The sequence below is a fragment of the Berghia stephanieae genome, chromosome 1 (genome assembly GCF_034508935.2).
Source record: "Berghia stephanieae isolate SIO BIC M18660-M18661 chromosome 1, UCSD_Bste_1.3, whole genome shotgun sequence".
NCBI classification, from domain to species: domain Eukaryota; kingdom Metazoa; phylum Mollusca; class Gastropoda; order Nudibranchia; family Aeolidiidae; genus Berghia; species Berghia stephanieae.
Genome location: NC_088360.1, coordinates 94,892,345 through 94,914,016, shown reverse-complemented (window position 1 = coordinate 94,914,016; position 21,672 = coordinate 94,892,345). Strand labels below are relative to the sequence as shown.

Sequence of the window (21,672 nt, the reverse complement as noted above, 5' to 3'; positions counted from 1 at the left end):
GCACCACGGAGGCAGCAAACACTCCATCTGCTCTGTCCGCCACTAACCAAACAACGGAAGGCTTTATCAGCATGGATAGTAATAGCAGCAATAGCCTTCGCCTAAGTAGCCTGGGGACAACCCATTATGAAAAGGGACCGGACCTCCACCCCCGATATCACCAAATGTCCTTGGCGTCCATTTCCGATCAGCCATTGTCGCCAGAATACAATAGTCCAATGGACACTGCTGCTGTAATTACTAGGATACCACAAAACATGGCGGCACCGGAAACATCGGCTTCAAATATGGATTATAGCATTTCTACCAGTGTCACCGCAACCAACGCCACCAAAGCCGCCACGCCAGCTCTTCCTGCTCAGTTCTCTTCGTCTTCTTCGTCAGTTAAGGATTACCCTATTCGAGGCACCATCTCTCCACTTACCAGTCAGGGAGATGACAAGCGATCAGCCGGCGATTCGGACGAGGTGTCATTCGTTTTCGGGAGACCAGCGTCTCCACTGGCTGAGGCTAAGATAGCAAGTGTGCCACGCCACCACTCGACATCCTCTTCATCCCCAATGGCCAAAGCCATTCGGACGTCTTCCGGCCGTCGCCTGCCCTCATCCCGCTCAAGGCCTATGTCACCCAGCAGTGACGTCATGCCTCTACGTCATCATCATCACTATGAAGGAACCCCAGTCTCTTCACGAAGAGGTCCGGGGTCAGGCGGTCGTCCGGACAGCAGAAGGGTAGGTGTAGGATACTCGGGGCAATCTGGTCTTGGTGTTGGCACCGCGGCTGAGCCCAGGATGCATCACCAGAGTGGAATATGTTGTGAGCATTGTAATGGATGTCTAGTGGAGCTGAAGAGACAAGCATTGCGGTTGATGTTTCCGGATAATGGAAATGGAGAGTGTCTGGCTCAGGTGAGTAGCGAAACCAAGCTATATGAATAAGATGAACAAAAGTGTCAGAAGAATGCACTGACGGCTTGTGCCGTAATATGTTTTAGAATCACCCTCATGTCTAGTACACACACACACACACACACACACACACACACACATGTCTATATACATATATATATATATATATATATATATATATATATATATATATATACAAACTCTCTCTCTCTCTCTCTCTCTCCCTCTCCCTCTCTCATTCACTCTTTCTTTCTATTCCCCTCGACTGTCCACTGTAATTTCTGGTTGCATTTAATCTATCAGTGTATATTTTAGGTTGGGTGTGTTTGAGTGCGTCTGTGCGTTTGTGTAAATGCGTGTCCTATTGTTGTTCATTTATCCATCTTATTTATCTCGTCCAGCTCTGTAAGAGTCTGTGACGCGTATTCGTTTGGAGGGGATAATCCAATCCACCCGTAATTCTGCGGGCTGTGATTCACTTGCGTAATTTTAAGCGCTCGTTCTATGTCCCATCCATTGTATTCTTAGACAAACCAATACATGTTTTATTTGGTGAAACCCACGTTAGGCTGAAAACAGACTTCCAACATTAATATTTCTTTAATGTCTGAAATGCCAAACTAGAATTATGCACAACTGCATTTCGTTTCAAAATTTGACAATGATTGTTTTCGTAAAACGTTGGGTATAAACCCCAGAATAACAAGTGAAATAAATAAGGAATTTTCCACTTGTTTATCAGAACCAACTTAGAAAATCAGATTGTTACCCTAACCACATCATCGTATTGATGCATCGTTAACTCTTTACCGACAAGGTTATATTCTGTTTCCAAACTTGAGATGAAAAATACAATTGATGGTAAGAAGAGAGGCATTCGCTGGACACTGACATCCTTTCTGGAAGATATAGACTACGCAGATGATATCGCGTTAGTTTCCAGTACACACAGAGACGCCTCAGAGAAACTAAACGTACTACACAAGAACGCCTCGAAAATTGGACTGAAAATAAATTTCGATAAGACTGTGTACATTAGGGTGAATCCAAAACATGACAGTGAAATTAGGATAGATGAACATATAATTGAAGAGGTAACAGAGTTCTCCTACCTCGGATCCAAAATAACAGACGACTGAAATGCAGAACACGATATCAAGTACAGAATTCAAAAGGCAAACCAGGCTTTCGGCATGCTGAAAAACTTTTGGAAATCAAAGCAAATAATGAGAAAGACAAAGCTGAAAATATACAAGAGCAATGTTTTAAGTGTACTGCTTTATGGAAGTGAAAGCTGGAAAATGACATCCTCCTTAATACAGAAACTAGAAGCCTTTCAGAACAAGTGTTTAAAAAGAATTTTAATTTATTTTGGCCTACAAAAATAAGAACAGTGGATCTATTAAAGAAAGCTGACTGCACTAGCATTGAAAGCCAAATAAAAAGAAGAAGATGGCGTTGGCTGGGTCATGTGGCCAGAACGGAAAAAGGGTCACTTCCCAAGACAGCCTTGTACTGGACAGTAGATGGGAAGAGAAAGCGGGGAAGACCCAAAGAAACCTGGCGAAGGACCATGGAGAAAGAATTAAAGGAAGCAGGCCTGTCCTGGAATACAGCCACCGCAAAAACAGCCGATCGCAAAAAGTAGAGATGTCTGGTGGATGCCCTATGTGCCTCAAGGCCCGAAGAGGATTAAGTAAACTTGAGATAATATTTTACCAAGAGTACAGCAACAGCGATATTATTCAGGTTTTCCTTTGAAAAATTGAATCAATTGCTGCTACTGCACTCTTGGTGAAAACTTAGTACAATGGATTTTCATGGGTTTATGAATACAATACAATGATAAAATCATATTTTCCAATTTGAAAAACAAAAAGAAATTTTAAAAAATTCCTGTATTAATCTCCTAGGGGAAATTGTGTCTTTGGAGTCTATTCCAAGGGAAGATAGGAATAACTCAGGCGTCAGCCACAGCGCAACGCCGCAAAGTGAGCTAGGGCGTGATGGCATGCTCAAAGCACCCAGCCCGGCGGATAGTCGAACTCGGTAACTTTGGCTACGAAGAAAAGATCATACGACTGAGCCACGATGCCACCTGAGTAGCCAGAAAACGTTTTTTAAAAAAAAGTCCCTCAAAGCCTTTCGCCCATGGAGCCGGAGTTTATCCCCGTTTCTTTAGCGTGAAACGGAAAATAGCAATTGCTTGCTTCCCTTTGGATAGGAAGCTAGTCTATCGCAAAGTAAGGGGGGGGGAGGGGGTGCAGATAAAAATCTCGACTGAACCCGGGATCGATCGAGGTCCCTTTGATTGTGAAGCGAGTGCTCTACCTACCAACTGAGCTATCGGGACCACCAGAATACTTTTACTTGATTTAATATCAAGATAATTCTCAATAAGTCTTAAACTTGTGCGTATATTTTCGATATTCTACTTGTCTGCCGCTTTGGAAAAATATAAGAGATCAATTTAACTAGTGTTTCTTGAAATCACACAATCTCCGCTTTTCCATCTATCCATCCATCCATTCACCCATCCATCCATCCATTCACCCATCCATCCATCCATTAACTCATCCATCCGTCCATCCATCCATCCATCCATCTATCTATATATCTACTCATCTATATGTCACACAGTTTCGCCGTTAAGGGGTTAACCATTATAAATCTATAGTAAAAAGGACAGAAACATTGGACTCGAAGAGAGACAAAAAAACCTTGGCCTTGTGGCATTTTGGCTTCGTGGGCCCTACATCGATGACAATCGAATTTGGTTTCTCCACACGACTGGGCAGGGCCCTAATCGACCCATTCTTGTGTGAGAGATGGGGACAACTTTTCGCCTTTTTTGTCTGGCTGTCTATCTGTCCCAGCTTCGTCTTTGAATCAATTTGGACGGTAAATTGAACTTTCTTTCAGAAATTGTTAAGGAGAGAAAGGGTGTAGTAAGGTTGTTAAGGGGTAGGTGGGTTTGGGGAGTGAGATTATAAGAGGGCACTCGAACAAGCACACATTAACGCACACACACACACACACACAGACACATACACAGATAGTGAGAGAGAGAGAGAGAGAGTATCCCACTATCTATCTATCTATCTATCTATCTATCTATCTATCTATCTATCTATCTATCTATCTATCTATCTATCTGTCTATCAATCTGTAAATGTCTCTACCGATGTATCTACCTACATTCCTATTTCTCAATCAACTTCCATCTGCCTTCTATACACCTCAGATGATTCATTTATCTTTCTCCTCATCTCATTCTATCGCCATCTACCACCCCCTCACACTCCCCCCCCCCACCCCCATCCAGTGGTTAGAATTGAGCCCAAAGTTGACCCAAGTATATGCATGTTTACTTCAACATTAATGCCTTTCCTCCTTCGCCTCCTCTACAACCTCTGCCATCACCGAAAGCTAGAAGGGTATGACGATAATATGAGGTTATGACGAAATGTCGAAAGTGGCGAAAACGCTAAATTAATGATTTTTGAATAAGCAAAAGTGTAGTCAATATTCATCAAATCACCCCCCCCCCAAAAAAAAAAAAAAAAACCCCAAAAAACACCCCCACAAAAACATAAGCATAAAAAAAAACCAACAAAAAAAACAAACAAACAAAAAACAAAGAAACAAACCAAATAAATAAACACGTATCGGTGGAATTTGACAATTCATAAAATACATAACTTTAAACAATTTAAATATCCACATAGACTATATCTATTTGATTTTGTTTATATTATAAATTTTTGTGTTGAAATCGTCAATACTTTTATTGTTTTGGGTTTTTTTTTTCTTTGCTTTTCCACTGAAGTAAAATGTGATATTGAAATAGACTGTCCTTGCAGCACCCAAAGCTCTCGACGTCTTTTTATCACAGCAAGCTTCGCATACGGATAATATATCTATGCACATATTCTAATCTCTAAGACCAGGCATACCTGCATATCTCTCCAAACCTAACAAATCATTACACCATAACTACACCTTAAGCAAACAATATTTAAATGATCCACTATTAGTCGGAAGATTAAGACATACTACAAAGTATCACGATGCGTGGACAATATATTATACTACCTCGACGACCATTTGTTGTATAGAGAGTATGCAGTTGACACCACTCGGAGTTTGTCGTCATATTTTAGATGACTCGATAAATATGATCAATTAGATGTCACCAAATTATCTCCTAACAGGCTGTGGTTACAACGTTTGATAAGCTGTGAACATTTTAATTATGATCGTATGGGCTGTAGGGAACTGAAGCTATGATTCCATTATTTTAAGAAAAGAGAAAACTCAGAAAATGCGGTCACAATAATTTGGTCACCAACACACGATCAAGAACCTAACTTCTAGCAAAGAAAAGTGAACAGATCTGAGCCATCTGCGCGGTCACTTGTATGTCTTTCGTTCAAAGTTGGTGTCTTTTACTTTAATCCTGTTACCTAAATAAGTTTCTTTGATTCATTTAAGATGGTTTTTTAACCTGTTACGTACTAAAATACAAATCTCCGACTCCGTTTGAATTAAGATGGATTTTACCTGTTATCTCAATAAAACTGTCTCAACCAGTACACTTTGTAATGGTTTTTGTCTGGTACTTTACTTCACTTGCATTTTATCGAGACGAAAGTTTGAGCAACATGTTTTTGATTTGAAGTTTCACATTAAGCCGATTTGTTGAGATAACTTTCACTTATGGCCAAAATTGGCCTCGGTGACCTAGCTGTATGGTGCATTGCTTTTCAGAACAATCAAGCGATGTTAAGTCAGTGTGGTCAATTACCTTATAGCTAGATGGCAATGATAAAAACCCCCCAAAAAACTCAGATCCCAGGGTTGCCTCTTTTATTAGCCATGTGTGAGTGAGTACCTGCCTAGAGTCATTGACTGATGTTTTAAAGATTATTGGACTAAATTGATTCGAACTAAAACGTGTCCTGTATGAAATTGAAATTAGGTTCTGTCTTATGTCCTGCTGAGGAATTCAATGAAACATTATGTAGCTTATTAAACATCCTTGGAAATGCGCTATATGAAACCTGTTTTTTATTTAAAACCATAGTGCAAAATAAAAGAATATTTGTCAGATCACGTCAGAATTGTGAACACCTTATCATTCCACTTACCTCCGGTCATCCAGTCACGACGAATGGCTTGACGTGTCCACTATAACTGTTTCCTGCCCGTGATGCCATAGGTGTCAATGGACACACTTGAAGACAGGAAATGGTACACGGAGTACGTGACTGAAATGGAACTCCCATTATTTGATAAGATGTGGCCATTGTACAGAATTGGTATTTTAAAAAGTCTTTTATAGTTTCGCAAAGAAATAAATCATCTCAAATTACTGGCTCAGCGATAAAGTATCGCGTCTTGTGACTAGATCAATTGGTCCCCACTCGACTCGGATGTGAATACGTGGATAGATTACTATGGCGGAAATTGTAAAAGTGTTTGTAGTGCAAAAATAACTTTTAAAAAAGGCTACCAGAAAGAATGAATTATGAATCATTTCTAGGCCTATTGAGCATGATAAATCCGTGAAAATGCGCTATATAAAAGATCATACTATTTTATATTTATTTTCAGAGTAAGCTTTGATTATGTATATGATCAAATTATGCCGTATATTTAGATATGTACGAGAGCCATTGTATCTATACGCAATTAATATCGCTCGGCGTGAAACCTCCCACGAGACGTGTACACAAATAAAAAGGGAGTGCAAGAATGAAAAGGAGAAAACCGTTAGATAGAGGTGAAGGAGGGCGTTATGTGTTTATTCGTAGGTTTATGGTAACAAAAACGAGACGAACTCAAATTGAAAATCAAATAAATCGCCGTACTATTACAAAACATCATTTATTGTTTTGGCCAATAAAATGTACTTCTATTAACGAGTAAAAATGACCCTCAACGTGTCTAACAGTCTTAAACCCAAGACTTCTTTTTGAAGGTTTGGCTTTGATTTTTTGATTTTTGAAATTAGTTTTGACAATTTTAGGGGTCATTTTAATTGATTTCTAACAGAAGCATAAAGGAAAATAACAAAATTTGTTCTGACAAAGTCCACTAGAAATGTAGCCAACTTGTCTCTCAATCAAACGAGTAATGTCTACGTTAGACTCCATTGCTAGATAAATATCCAACTAAAAATTCACCAAGGAATTATATATAAATGGCTGGAAAATGCATTACTGCCGGGCACTGACAAAAATCCTTTTTGAAAAATTTGGCTAGGACACGGTTACTTCATAATTCGATTGATTAACTGACCCCAACTTTTAAACAGTACATATTTAAATAAACTTGAGATTTCAAATAAAGTTTTGATAAGTTTGATGTCATCTTTATCTAAGTTTCTTGCCAATTTAAAAAAAAAGTTTGTTTTTTTTTTTGTTTTTTTTTTTTTGCACCCAACGGTAATAATCAGACCTGGGAAAGAGAGAATTACCGACCGGTATCGAATTGTAATCCCCATCCGTCAGTGGACACGGGCATATCGTTCTCACGATAAACGCCTGACAGTTCAGATCGGAAATTGGAGAACAAGCTGGCGAAGGTAGACTCAGGGGATTTGTAGGCACTTCTTCACCTTCCACGATAACCTCCTCGCGATGCTGTAAGACGCCGATTACCGTCACCCGAGTACTTACCTGTCTAGATTTACTGCCATTTTGCTGCCAAAATATCACATCTTGTTTTATTCAGTGGACCCAGATTTATTTAATTTTTACTTGCGATTAGTTCTTTATTAAAATTTGACTGCGTGATTACAGTCCAGTATTCTGATAGATGGACTATTATGTGTGTGTGTGTGTGTGTGTGTGTGTGTGTGTATGTGTGTGGCGGGAGTGGGGGGGGGGGGAGTCTTCAAAAGTTCAAAAACAGGAAAACCTTCTGTGACCATGTCCTAAACAAAGGCTTTGTTGTCAACGCATAAAATCAAAGTAATTGTTTGTCGCAATGTAAATATATTCGTTACTTGAATCGTTAATCATAATTCACTTCTTTGAAGTCTTAAATCTAAGCTTTTGTTGTTTTTTGTTTGTTTTTGTTTGTTGTTGTTGTTTTTGACAAGTTGAGGGCTTTTTCAATCGATCCTTTATTAGAAGTCATTATTAAGCCTTTCAGCTATCCTATTTTTTTTTCTAAACTCGTGTTACGCTCATTTTTTTCTTTTTTAATTTTTTCTTTCTTTCTGAAACAATACAATCCAAACCAAATTTTGTTCTGTACAAAATGTCACCACTATGTTAATTCCTTTATTCTTTAAAAAGATTAATGATCTTTACGATCAAGGTCAAGAATCACATTCAAGTAACTTTGTCAAAACCTTTTTATATTACGGGATAACCCAGCCCAAGTTTCCTGAAAAGCCATTTAAAGACTACAGGGGGAAAACCCAAAGGTTTCGAAAAGTGGACATAATGTGTGATTTTTTCTCTGTGTTTGAAGTAAAAATTTTGAAACCAATCTGAAAATAATTGTTTTGTAAGATTACAACATCATAGTTGTATCTCTCCCCTGCTGGCACATATTATCAACCGGCTTCCTCCAGGATCCACCCGAAGAAGCCTCGGGGATCAATAGATACATATCAACCAAATCGCCCGTTTTCTAACTTGTCAAGGAGGATTCACATCAATCTTGTCCTCCGACTGACTGCCTGCAAGATCCGTGCACAGTTTACCTTAGCTGCTGTTTCCTTGTTAAATGCGTCAAAGAGTCTCTGAAATCCAGGGCGGCAAACCACCACAAGCTGGTGCCCCAGATGCTTTAGCGAAAAAAATTACCTTATTGGCTTAGACTTGATTATATTAGTCTGAAATGATCTAAATCGTAGTTAATGGTCCCTGTCGACGTGTATTTATTTTCAGGTCTGATAATCTAAATTGTTGTGGGCTCACTTTTGCAATGGAAATACACTTAAATCAACGAAAATTATATCCTCCATTACGACAATGTAAATCAGGCCCAATATTGCGTTGGTTTAGATTGCACATATTATTTTGTGCACGTCGACCCCTGCATAATGTGATGTCGGGTTTTATTAGTATCTAATTAATAAAGGAAAAATCGATTTTACATGATCAAAATTAGACAAAGTCAGATTTATCACCCCCTCCCACCCCCCCCCCCACCCCCAAGTGATATTAGACCCCCAAAAAATTTGATGAATATTACATACGTTTGAATACCCCATATTATTATCTATTATCAAATATTTTAAAGAAGTCATTTGTGTAACAATGAAGGGAACAGGTTGATAACGATTCTTCCCTTCGAATTAGGATTTTTGGAGAACAAAAAATTGTAAAGTAATTAGTAGGTTTTATTGTAGGTTTTTTTTTTGGGAAAGGCGGAAGTAACGCAGATGGTCCGATATTAATTAGATGTCTACATGTTTTCTTTTCTTCCCCCCCCCCCCCCTTTCTTTAACATGAAAATGGAACTGGTTTGAACCAGTTGGGGTTTTGTTGCCTCTCTTAGATTATCCAGCGTAAGCATTTGGTAGCTAGGTCTATGGTATATTCGGCAGAAATGATGATGATGATGATGATGATGATGATGATGATGATGATGATGATGATGATGATGATGATGGTGGTGGTGGTAGTGGTAGTGATGATGATGATGATGGTGGTAGTGTTGGTGGTTTTGGTGATGGTGGTGGTGGCGGTGTTGATGATGATGCTTATGATGACAATGATAATGATGATGATGATGATGATGATGATGATGATGATGATGATGATGATGATGACGATGATGATGATGATGATGATGATGATGATGATGATGATGATGATGATGATGATGATGATAAGAAAGATGCTGCTGTTGATGATGATGATGATAATGATGATTATGATGATGATGATGATGATGATGATGATGATGATGCTTTTGAAGATGACGACAAAGGAGATGCTAGTAGAGGTCGACGACGTTAACAACGATGAAATGGAAGCCCAGGACGACGATAACAATAAATGAGTCCGATTTCAATAATGGGATGGAATAGAAAATTCGTAGCTTTTACAGAAAATAAAGATTTAAAAAAAAAAAAATACCCTCACTCGTTTCTTCACATCTTCAAAAGACAAACGCCCATCTATCTACTCCCTCTCCCCCACAAAGCCAAAACCCCAATTCACCTGTCAGTCTGGCCAATTTCAGCCCGATGCCCGGCTCGTATCTTGAGAAGTCAATTAGTGCCAGAGCGCGGATATGTTACGTCACAACAATTCACGTGTGAGCAAACCAGACAGTCTACTGGCTGCTCCATTTCCGCTCATCAAATCATTGTAAATATTTCCCCCAAAAAGATTGTAAATAGATTCTTGAGCCATCATGATATAATGCGATTCAACCAGAATGATCAAATTTGGTAACATTTGTACGCAATATCAATGGTCAGATGGTTGATTTACCGTTTGCGTCATGCATAGGGGCGGAGGATGGCCGAGCGGGAACTTCCACCCGGCGGACAAGGGCTCGAGCCCTGTTGTCGGCTTCTCTTACTTAACTTGAACCAACAACAACAACAACAACAAAAGAAAAAAATAGCTCATATTGGTCATTATGCGGTGCTGCACTGCCGCTGAGGCCTGAGTTAATCCTGGCCTTTTCTAAAAATGGACCTTTTAAACAACGTTGCCATTGGATTATTTACGGAAATTGTTTATTTTTATTGTATCTTTATGTTGGGCCTAGTTACGTTCCCGTTTTTAAATAGCCAGAGAAGTGATAGATTCATCATATATTTTTTTCCTTCAAAATATTGTAAACGATGCGTGCATCACAAACATTTGTATTTTGGTATTCCTTGTAGTTTCATTTTTTAAAAAATGGCAGCCATTACTTTAGTTGAAGTCTTTCATTGACCCAAATACACTTCATACTAGTACTACTATGTGTGGCTATGTGGTCTTGTGGCATCACACTCGCTTTCGGATCGGAAGGTCCTGGATTCGAGCCTCGCTCGGCGCATTGTTGAGTCCTTGGAAAAAACTCTTTACTCACATTCTGTCGTATTGTATATCGTGTTGCTGCTGGTCAGGGACCCTTTGTAAAGCGCGTTGAGCACGTTTAGTGGATATTGTTCTATATAAAAGCTCAAGCTCAAGTTACTACTACTACTACTACTACTACTACTACTACTACTACTACTACTACTACTACTACGTACGACGACGACGACGACGACTACTACTACTACTACTACTACTACTACACTACTACTACTACTACTACTACTACTACTACTACTACTACTACTACCACTACTACTACTACTACTACTACTACTACTACTACTACTACTACTACTGCTACTACTACAACTACTACTACTACTATTACTACTAATACTTCTACAACTACTACTACTGCTACTGCTGCTGCTGCTACTACTACTACTACTACTACTACTACTACTACTACTACTACTACTACTACTACAACAACAACAACAACAACAACAACAACAACAACTACTACTACTACTACTACTACTACTACTACTACACTACACTACTACAACTACTACTACTACTACTCTACTACTACTACTACTACTACTACTACTACTACTACTACTACTACTACTACTACTACTACTAACTACTACTACTACTACTACTACACTACTACTACTATCTACTACTACTACTAACTACTACTACTACTATACTACTACTACTCACTACTACTACTACTACTACTACTACTACTACTACTAACTACTACTACTATACAACACAACTACTACTACAACTACACTACTACTACTACTACTACTACTACTACTACTACTACTACTACTACAACTACTACAACAACAAACTACTACTACTACTTACTACTACTACTTACTACTACTACTAACTACACTACTACTACTACTACATACTACTACTTACTACTACTACTATCTACTACTACTACTACTAACTACTACTACTACTACTACTACTCTACTACTACTACTACTTCTACTACTACTACTACTACTACTACTACTAACTACTACTACTACTACTACTACTACTACTACACTACTACTACACTACTACTACTACCTACTACTACTACTACTACTACTACTACTACTACTACTACTACTACTACTTACTACTACTACTACTACTATACTACTAACTACTACTACACTCTACAAACTATTACTTACATCTACTCTACAACTAACTACTACTACTACTACTAACTACTACTACTACTACTACTTACTACTACACTACTACTACTACTACACTACTTCTACTACTACTACTACTACTACTACACTATATTATTATTATTATTATTATTATTATTATTATTATTGTTGTTGTTGTTGTTGTTGTTGTTGTAGCAATTCAGTTATCAGCATGTTTTCACCAATCATTATCATTGTCATGATAAATATTGATACCACAATCACAACAATAACATAGCTATTTATTATCATTTTTAGTTTCAACGACGCCGAAAATTGTCTTGTATAATTAAGGCTAATCTCGTTTTGATACATCTCATTACAAACGTGTTGCTTTGTTGTATGTATTAAACATCATAGATGTTCATGTTTCCTCATATTCCCATAGGGTTAAAAAGGGTTTAATAATTAACACAGCAGGTATCCCATGTCGATGTGGTGTGGAACTGTGCTATCAGAAATGTAAATATTTACACTAACTTGTCACAAGCTGTATCTTTTCCTTTCACAATTTGTAATCGTATCTATAAATAGAGCATCTTTGATAATATTATGATGATCTAGGCGGATTATCCATTCATGATTTATAGTGAGTGAGTGATTGAGATAGAGAGAGAGAGAGAGAGAGAGAGAGAGAGTGTGAGAGAGATAGAGAGAAAGAGAGAGAGAGAGAGAAAGAAAGAAAGAAAGAAAGAGAGAGAGAGAGAGAGAGAGAGAGAGAGAGAGAGAGAGAGAGAGAGAGAGAGAGAGAGAGACGGCGTGCGGAAAGATATACTGTAGAATCCGCAACTTAAAGTCAATACATTTCTTTTTATTATCTAAATGTTTTCTATTGAAAATGGATTTTAAAAACCTCAGCGTTTATATTGTGCAATATTCACTAAACGTGCTCAGAGCGCTTTACAGAGTGGTTAACAGCAACACGTAACATGTAGAACGAGACATGACGCCTCTTAGGCGAAATTACAATTTTTATCCGACATTTACAACGCTGTTAAGGGCCAGGTACTCATTTTACACCTGAGTACGGTGAAAGAATTTGAGTAAAGAGCCTTTTTCAAGGATCCAACTATACGCCGAGCGAGGCTCGAACCCCGGACCTTCCGATCCGAAAGCGAGTGTCATACAAGTAGACCACATAGCCGCACAAGTCAACCTCGCTTAAAGTCAATCTTTCTTGTTCGACGGCGCTGGCTTTAACAGGATTCCACTGTAAATGCTCGAAAAATCGATTCTCATGTGATGCTGCCGGTGTGTAAAGGCTTTCTGTTTCTTATAAAATTATTGTCGACTTCAAATGCTGGAACAGGTGGAAATGGATTTGGTAATGACAGGGATTGAGCAGGAGCAGTAGGATAAATTTCAGGCGGGGTGAAGGATGTGAATATATATATAGAGGGGGAGTGGAGAGGGGGAGCTAGAGAGGGGAAAGATAAAGAGAAAAAAGGAAAGATAAAAAATAGAAAGAAAGAAAGAAACAAAGAAAGAGAGAGAGAGAGAGAGAGAGAGAGAGAGAGAGAGAGAGAGAGAGAGAGAGAGAGAGAGAGAGAGAGTAGAAGTCTGAACACAACATGATGCAGAATGCACCGTAAAACACCAGGTAAATTACCTGCCCTGCAATCAGAAGGTCTGATTTTCGATTTTTAGTATCGATTTCTTAAGATTTCTGTTTCAACCTTGTATTTTTCTCCCGGTATAGCCTTCCTCGTATTAAATACTACACGACTAAACTAACTTTTCGTATAAAATGTTTTTACTCGATCACAATATTCCAATATTTGTCACATTCACACAGAAAATCAATGTCATTGTTTTTTCCCTGGTGTTAGCTCTAGGATCAACCAATACAATTACAGCTCTATTGTGACGTTTAAGGACATAATTGCACGAGTTTTCTATTTACCCGTTTGAACTTTTTGAGAAGATATAGTTTAGCTTACTTATCCTATGGATTGTCGTAATTAGCGAGTGGGATATCGTTTGAACTACGACAGCAGGCGTTAAAAGTCACAACATGTTTCACAGGAGTAGCAATATCAGCAGCTGTTGTCATGTTCAGTAGTTTAAAATTTGATCTCGTTCATATCTGAACATAGTATTTTATCGGTGCATGAGGAGTCATTAGCTAATAAAGTATCCACTGGTTATCTCAGTTAATTGGCTGTAATGAGAGGGGATATAATCTGTATTATCAAGAAGGACGACTAAAATATGACTTGCGGCGTGTGATTAAATGGAAATTCGGTTGCCTTTGACTTACTTGCTGGGAGACATCAGATGATGCGTTGTAAAGCACATTAAGCATGGCAAATTCGTAGAAATGCCTTTCATATTATTTACGTATCAATATTTATCTTGATGTTCTACTCGAGTCTTATTACTCCGGCGTAACAGAATGTTTGGCTCTGTGACAACATAATTTACTCCTTTGAAAAAAAAGTAAACCCAAAAACACAAAAGAACAAAAAAAGAAAAAGAAAGAAAACCTTGTTTCTTCCGTCATATTCGGTGTTTCTTATGGTTTGGGACCCTTTGTAAAACTTTTGAGAAAGTAAAGCAGATATTGCGCCATAATGTAAAAACAAACAAAACAAAACAAAAAAAAAAAACAACAACAACAACAACAACAAAATGCAAAAAAATAAAAACATAAAAAAACAGCTAACTCCTGCTTTATATGTCCTGGGCCTCCTTCTGATGCGTACCATTGGATATGCACTTTCTCTATTCTTGTAAAGTATTATATAACGTTAGCGGGATTTATCGGGACTAGCAATATTACAATATACCTATTGCTATTAGTAAGCTCTGATCGGGACTTATGCGATGTTGTTGTTCATATCTCCATGCAACAAAACACGGTAATAACTCTGGATAAAACGGCCTCATTTATTTATTATGACTAACAATTATTATTCCATCTGTTTAGAATACATTTTAAAAATCGAAATGCAACATTTATCTCGTCTACAAAAGACACGAATACCTTATATTATAACGAATTAAACTTTGCGATAGAGATTTCTTAAAAGTTTACAAAGATCTATTGAAAATGTAACAGCATTGGTTATTTGAACATCAAATAGGTTTTCTTTTTTGAGAACTGTCTTGTTTTGTTTTGTTTTAGTTACATGCTAGAGGATGAAGTAATTACAGCGACACGATTATAACAATTAATTAATAACTTTTCATTAATTAATTAGCCAGACAAAATAAATTATCCACTTTATACGGCTAATCTTTGTTCGCCCTGTTAATGTATTATGTCGTGGGGTTTCTCCCCTTAATTAGAACCCCCCAAAAATAATGTTGTTTTATTAATCACGCGACAGGAGGAGGGCATTCGTCTAGGAAAATACATGGAAGGGAATTATGAAGGTGGCATGTAACAACAGCTTGACCACCCTGCGGAGAAAAATGGGCAGGCGTTCAACATTGTATTTTACATGTACAATCCGGATGGCATGCGATGGTATTATTATTAGAAAGAGAGGGAGGGAGGGAGAGAGAGAGAGAGAGAGAGAGAGAGAGAGAGAGAGAGAGAGAGAGAGAGAAAGAGAGAGAGAGAGAGATCACTTGGTCTCGCGCTTTTTCTGACTTGATTTATTGTAAGCGGGAGCCTATGGTGACATGGCGAGAAGCTCGTTTTTAATCCTAAGTTCTCCTCAATTTAACTCTAATTTCACAAGTTTAGCTGTCAATTCAATTTTCACCATCAGAATCATTCCTAAAAGACGTTTCGCGGCGATAGGTCACAGTTTAGTAGTTCTTCTCATGAAAAAATATCTCGACTGCACCCGGTACTGATCTCGGTCCCTTTGTGTGTAAAGCGAGTGCTCTACCAACTGAGTTATAAGGACCCTCTATTTTATATTCTTCTTTCCACCCATAATCCCCCCCCCCCCCCCTCTTCTTCCCATCCTTACCACCACTTCTTTCCCGACTTTCCTCGTCTTGTCCAGAAATGATAGTCTGGGGTCTAATTAAGATCATTAATATTAGGGCAAGTACAAACTGCGATTTCCTAGATCCTGCAACCCAGCTTCCCATCCGGAAGGAAACCGATCATTATTATTTTCATACTAGAATACCCGAGATAAACTGGAGAGACGCCGGTCTTCTCGTGACTTTAAATAAATAATATCAGTAATGAGATAATGAGTATGTTTTAGAAAGGAAAGTAAGGTAACTTTTGAAAGGCCGCGTGTTCTGAAAGGCATGGAAGTTGAGGTTAACTTCAAGACATTATATTATTCAAGATAGTGCTGGTTCAAGACCTTTCGTGGATGTTGCTTCAAGCACACAGCAATTGTCGTATCGATGGTCCACTCTGTAACTGTTACGTTTGTTGAGGCAAATTCAACGATGTTGGCCACAGATCGTCAGTACAAGATAACGATTACGTTCCTTCTCTACAACGATTGACCAACAACGTGGAAGAAAACGAAGGTTTGTACTCAGTCTTTGTGAGGGCAGATCTTCGTTTTCTCCCACTTTGTTGGCCGATCATTGTAGGTTGGGACGTAGACTAACTTGCTATTGAGCAAATATCTGACGCCTACATATTGTGTTCTTGGGTAAGGCACATTCGATATTATTTCCCTCACTCGACTCAGGTGTTAATAGAAAACCTGACTTAAATATAGTTTAATAAACATTGAAACACACACACACATACCCACACACACACACACACACATATACACACAAATACACACATACATAACAATATATGCCGAGAAATCCGAAAATTAAATAAGTAGTAAATTCTAGAGTCTCCATTTTCTCATGTAGTCCTTCTCATAATATAATAACATATTGACGCCATTGTTGAAAAAAAAAAAAACGAAACAGAAATTAAATGAGGAGCACTCGGTCGATTGATATCTACCGAGTATCTGACCACAAAAGACAGGTCGGGAGGTCAGTGATCTTAGTTGTCTGGCAAACTTTTTAACTGGTATCCATGTCAGTGGCAATTCATCATGTCTAAAATCTGTTACTCCATACTCGTATTAATATCCCGCTCGTTTTATTCTGGCTAAGACATAACATGAGATACAAAAAACCTATTAGGACATATCGTTCGCAGGTTAACTAAGGGTAAAATTTGAATTATGTGCTCCGTGTCGCGACGGGAAGGGCAGGTAATTGGTTTTGGTGATAGATCGGTTTGTGATCAAACCTGAGTTGTATGCTAGTCAATGAGTGCTCCAGAATGAGATCAAACACATGTTTGCCCCCCCCCCCCCCACTCTCTCTCTCTCTCTCTCTCTCTCTCTCTCTCTCTCTCTCTCTCTCTCTCTCTCTCTTCATCATTCATCTCCATCAAAATACCATCTATTTCATGCTGAAAGACAGATTGATGGATAGATAAATGGATGAATAGATAGATAGATAGATAGATAGATAGATAGATAGATAGATAGATAGATAGATAGATAGATAGATAGACTGAATGATTGATTGATTTGTTTACAATTATGAATTGAGAGTGATGATTATCATCTCCAACAAATTGCCCTTTTATGCGTGTTTGAAATAGTTGAACTGTGCGTGAAATATTTTAGACGTGCGACTAAATTTCTTTCAATTCAAAATCCTTCAATCTAAGCGTTTTCACAAAGATAGCAATAACAGCGATGCTTCAAATTAATAAGACCGAATCATAACCCTTTTTGATTCTCCATTAGCCAAAGCTGTTAGATTTCCAGTTAAGAGTAGATGGAACACCTATAAAGGGTTAATATCTTGAATGTCCATAGTATAAAGTATAACCATTCCATTTTTGTTGTTGTGTGTGTATGTGTGTTTACATTTAGATAGCGATCCATTCAGGGCCGACAAGTCTGCCATGGTCATTCACAATAAATAATATTAATAATACACAGTGTGGGGTACATTTCTACCGTATTTTGACAAAACATCTCTTTATATTTTGGACCGGAAAACGTTTTCTTCATGATAGAATATTATTATCCATCTATTAAATTGATCCCAATTGTCAACAATTTCTACGTAAATCCCAAGGATTGTTGACAATTTTCAGGCGGATAGGGAAGGGGTGAGGGGTGGGGGAGGGAAGGGGGGGGGGGGGGGTAATCGATTGAAATATAAGTTTCAGACCAAAACATTTCTAAAAATGCGTATTGTCAGAGTATGGAAAATTTGACGTTAAATCCTTGGCTGGAATGTCTGTCCTCCGGGCGGGTAAACGACGGCAAAGCTTATTTAGTCATAAACCTTATGTGGCATGTCTTTTTCTATTTATTGTCAACAGTGGCGTCGGTGGTTCTGGGTAAGGTGTCTCGTTTTATATAAAATAGCAAGCGATATTGATCGCGGTCAGTTATCGAATGCGTGACAACGATAAGGAAACTATGTCCCTTGCGTTGTGGCTTTGGGTAAGGAGGTGCTATTCACATAATACTCACTCGATTCAGATGTGAACGAGTACCAGGTTATTGGCAGAGACGGATATTGTAAGAGTCCTAGCAGCCTAACAGGCGACTTGAACTGTATGACGATAAGCTGCTTGCAGGTTAGTTTTTTATATGACATTTATTAAAAATATTATTGCAATACACCACTACTTTTAGAGGTATTCTTACGTCAAATATGAAAAATTAACTAACCCATGTCTTTATATTTTATACTTTAACTTCACATATCAACATCAACAATACCTCGTCATATAAACGTTTTGAGATGATGGGTCACATATTAAGTATGAGGGATAAAGATGTGCATTTGATCTTTCCCAAACTTATATCGATTTCATTCTTTTGCTGTATTTGCATATTTTACAATGATTATCCCTTTCGTAAACAAAATATCATTTTAAAATAATTATTTGCTTTTTAAATCACCAGACAAAAGATTTGACAAAACAAATATAGATTTAATATCCAATGCTCAATTTCGTGCGTTGGTGGATTCAAGAATAGAAAAGAGTGACGACAGTAGTTGGGCATAGGCTATGACGTATGAGGTTAACTTTGACAAGGCAAGATTCGATTTTACTCTGACCTGAAGCAGTGTCTGACTATTAATGTTACCAAGAGAGCAGTGACTATGATGCTGCTTGGACTTCATTGAAGTACAACTCTCCAGTAGGCGCCTTTATTGTAGCCCTTACAATAGCCGTTACTGTGTTCATTGCAAGTTACCCATTCAACCCTGAGTGGATTTGGTGGCATGAGTAAAGATCATTTTCCAAAGACACGACGCCAGGGCCAGATTGTTGCAATCAGTTTGGTCAATCCGGTCACTGACCACGTTCAACATCTCTTGATCTTGTTAAAAGACAAGACACCGATGTAAAACATCCATCAGATTTTAGAAGTTACAAATTACAAACTTAATTTAATGAAGAAAATCCGGTTATTCAGTTGTAGTATGAAGTTGACCGGACCGCAGGCAAAGATTGTTTGTGTGCGGTGTCTCTGACCGCCAGCAAAGTTTGTTTGATGTATATGTATATATATATATATATATATATATATATATATATATATATATATATATATTTTATATATATATTAATGTGTGTGTGTGTGTGTGTTGTGTGTGTTGTGTGTGTAGAGTGATGGAGAGAGAGAGAGAGAGAGAGAGAGAGAGAGAGAGAGAGAGAGAGAGAGAGAGTTTATGTGTTTGTTATGTCGTATGTCCATGTCATCGAATCTCAAACCTCCAACAGAGCTTGTTTGACGTGTGTGTGTGTGTGTGTGTGTGTGTGTGTGTCGTGTGTATGTCCGTGTTTTGTGTTTGTTGTGTCTTTGGCCACCAGCAGCAAGGCTTGTTAAGCATATCTTTATCTCATTAAAATAAACAAGCGGCAGGTGTTGTTGATAGGTCCGTTCAGATTGTTTTATTATGACACCTCGTACAACTGTAAATATCCGATTCAAATTTCCTTGTGTTTAACCAGTTAACTGCCGTATACCGGAAAAACGTGTGTTTAAAAATTTGGCCAGAAAACTCGTCCGTCAAATTTATATCGATGGATTTAAATGACCCACATCTTGGCAAAAACTCTCAAACCTGGGACTTCGCGAGATCTCAGGTTTGAGAGTTTTTGCCAAGATGAGGGGGTCATTTAAATCGATCGCTATTTGAAGGACGAATTTTCTGGCCGAATTTTTAAATACGTGTTTTTCCCAGTATACGGCAATTAACTGGCTAATATGAACTGAGAGCAACACAGGAACATATTTTGTTTATAATATGTATGTCGTTCTGTTCTCTTTGATCTGGAATTCAATTGGATCAAAAGATTCAAAACCAATGATGTGGGTTTTTTCTTTAAAAAACCTATACAGCATGACGTGGTGGATCTGAGTAAATTAATTTGTTGAATACCGTATATATAATTCGCCTCCTCCCCCCCCCCCCCCCCCTCCCCTTTCCCATTATTCCAGTAATACGCGATCATTTCTGTCTGTCTGTCTGTCTCTCGCTCTCTCTCTCTCTCTCTCTCTCTCTCTCTCTCTCTCTCTCTCTCTCTCTCTATCTATCTATCTATCTATCTATCTATCTATCTATCTATCTATCTATCTATCTATCTATCTATCTATCTATCTCTTTCTCTCAGCGGGGAACTATAAATATCCAGTATTATTATCGTCCTTGTTGTTATCATCATCATCATCATCATCATCATCATCATCATCATCATCATCATCATCATCATCATCATTTTTCGTTAATCAAACTTCGATATTTTTATTATACGTAACGTTCAAAAGCAATTATCAGTCGCCAAAACGTCATTTCTTCAATTGAATTTATAACCTCCCTCTCCCCTCCTCCTCTTCCTCCTCCTCTTCCTACTCCGTCTCCTCTTCCATAACCCTTTCTTCTAACTAACGACATTCACACCTGCTGCTGCTGCTACTGCTGCTGCCCGCCGACTACTTGGCCTTCTCCATCAATATCAATCCTGACTACCACAACCGATACTCAATCTTCTGACGTCGAATACCTTTCCCATCTTTTCCAGCTCTATCTACACTGAAAACATGTCTTTGTGTATGTGTGTGCATGTATGTATGTGTGTGTGTGTGTGTGTGTGTGTGTGTGTGTGTGATTTAGCCTTGCGGTCTAGTGATAGGACAGTCGCCTTTGGATCGGAAGTCCAGGCTTTTAGTCCCGCTCGGATCGGCGCATAGTTCAGTCCTTGGTAAATGCACTTTACTCACATTCTCTCATCGTTCAGGTGTAAAATGAGTACCTGACAGTTAACATCGTTGCCTATGTTCCAAAATATTGTAATATCGCCACTGGCATGCGTCATGTCTCGTCCTAAATGTTAAGTGTTGCTGTTGACAAGGCAGGGACCCCTCGTAAAGCCCTGAGTGCTATTGAAATGCTCAAGATTTAATCTTTAAAAAAAAGACTCGACCCCACCCCCTCCCCCCTCTCCGGTCTATGAAATCACGACCTTTTTGAAGTGGTGGGATTATTAATAAATTTTAGCTTTTGGTGGGTTTTAAATATTTAATCGATAATTTA

The 21,672-nt window shown here is 38.3% G+C and overlaps 1 protein-coding gene across 5 annotated transcripts in view; it reads left to right on the top strand.

Moving 5' to 3' along the window:
• Positions 1-21,672, top strand: part of LOC144962418 (uncharacterized) — a 386,454-nt gene that overhangs the window by 151,451 nt on the left and 213,331 nt on the right. For all 5 annotated transcript variants that reach the window (XM_078895354.1, XM_078895358.1, XM_078895355.1 and 2 more), the window contains exon 4: positions 1-908. This exon is cut by the window's left edge and continues 34 nt beyond it. In XM_078895354.1, coding sequence (XP_078751480.1) covers positions 1-908 — 908 coding nt within the window. The remainder of the gene's footprint in view (positions 909-21,672) is intronic.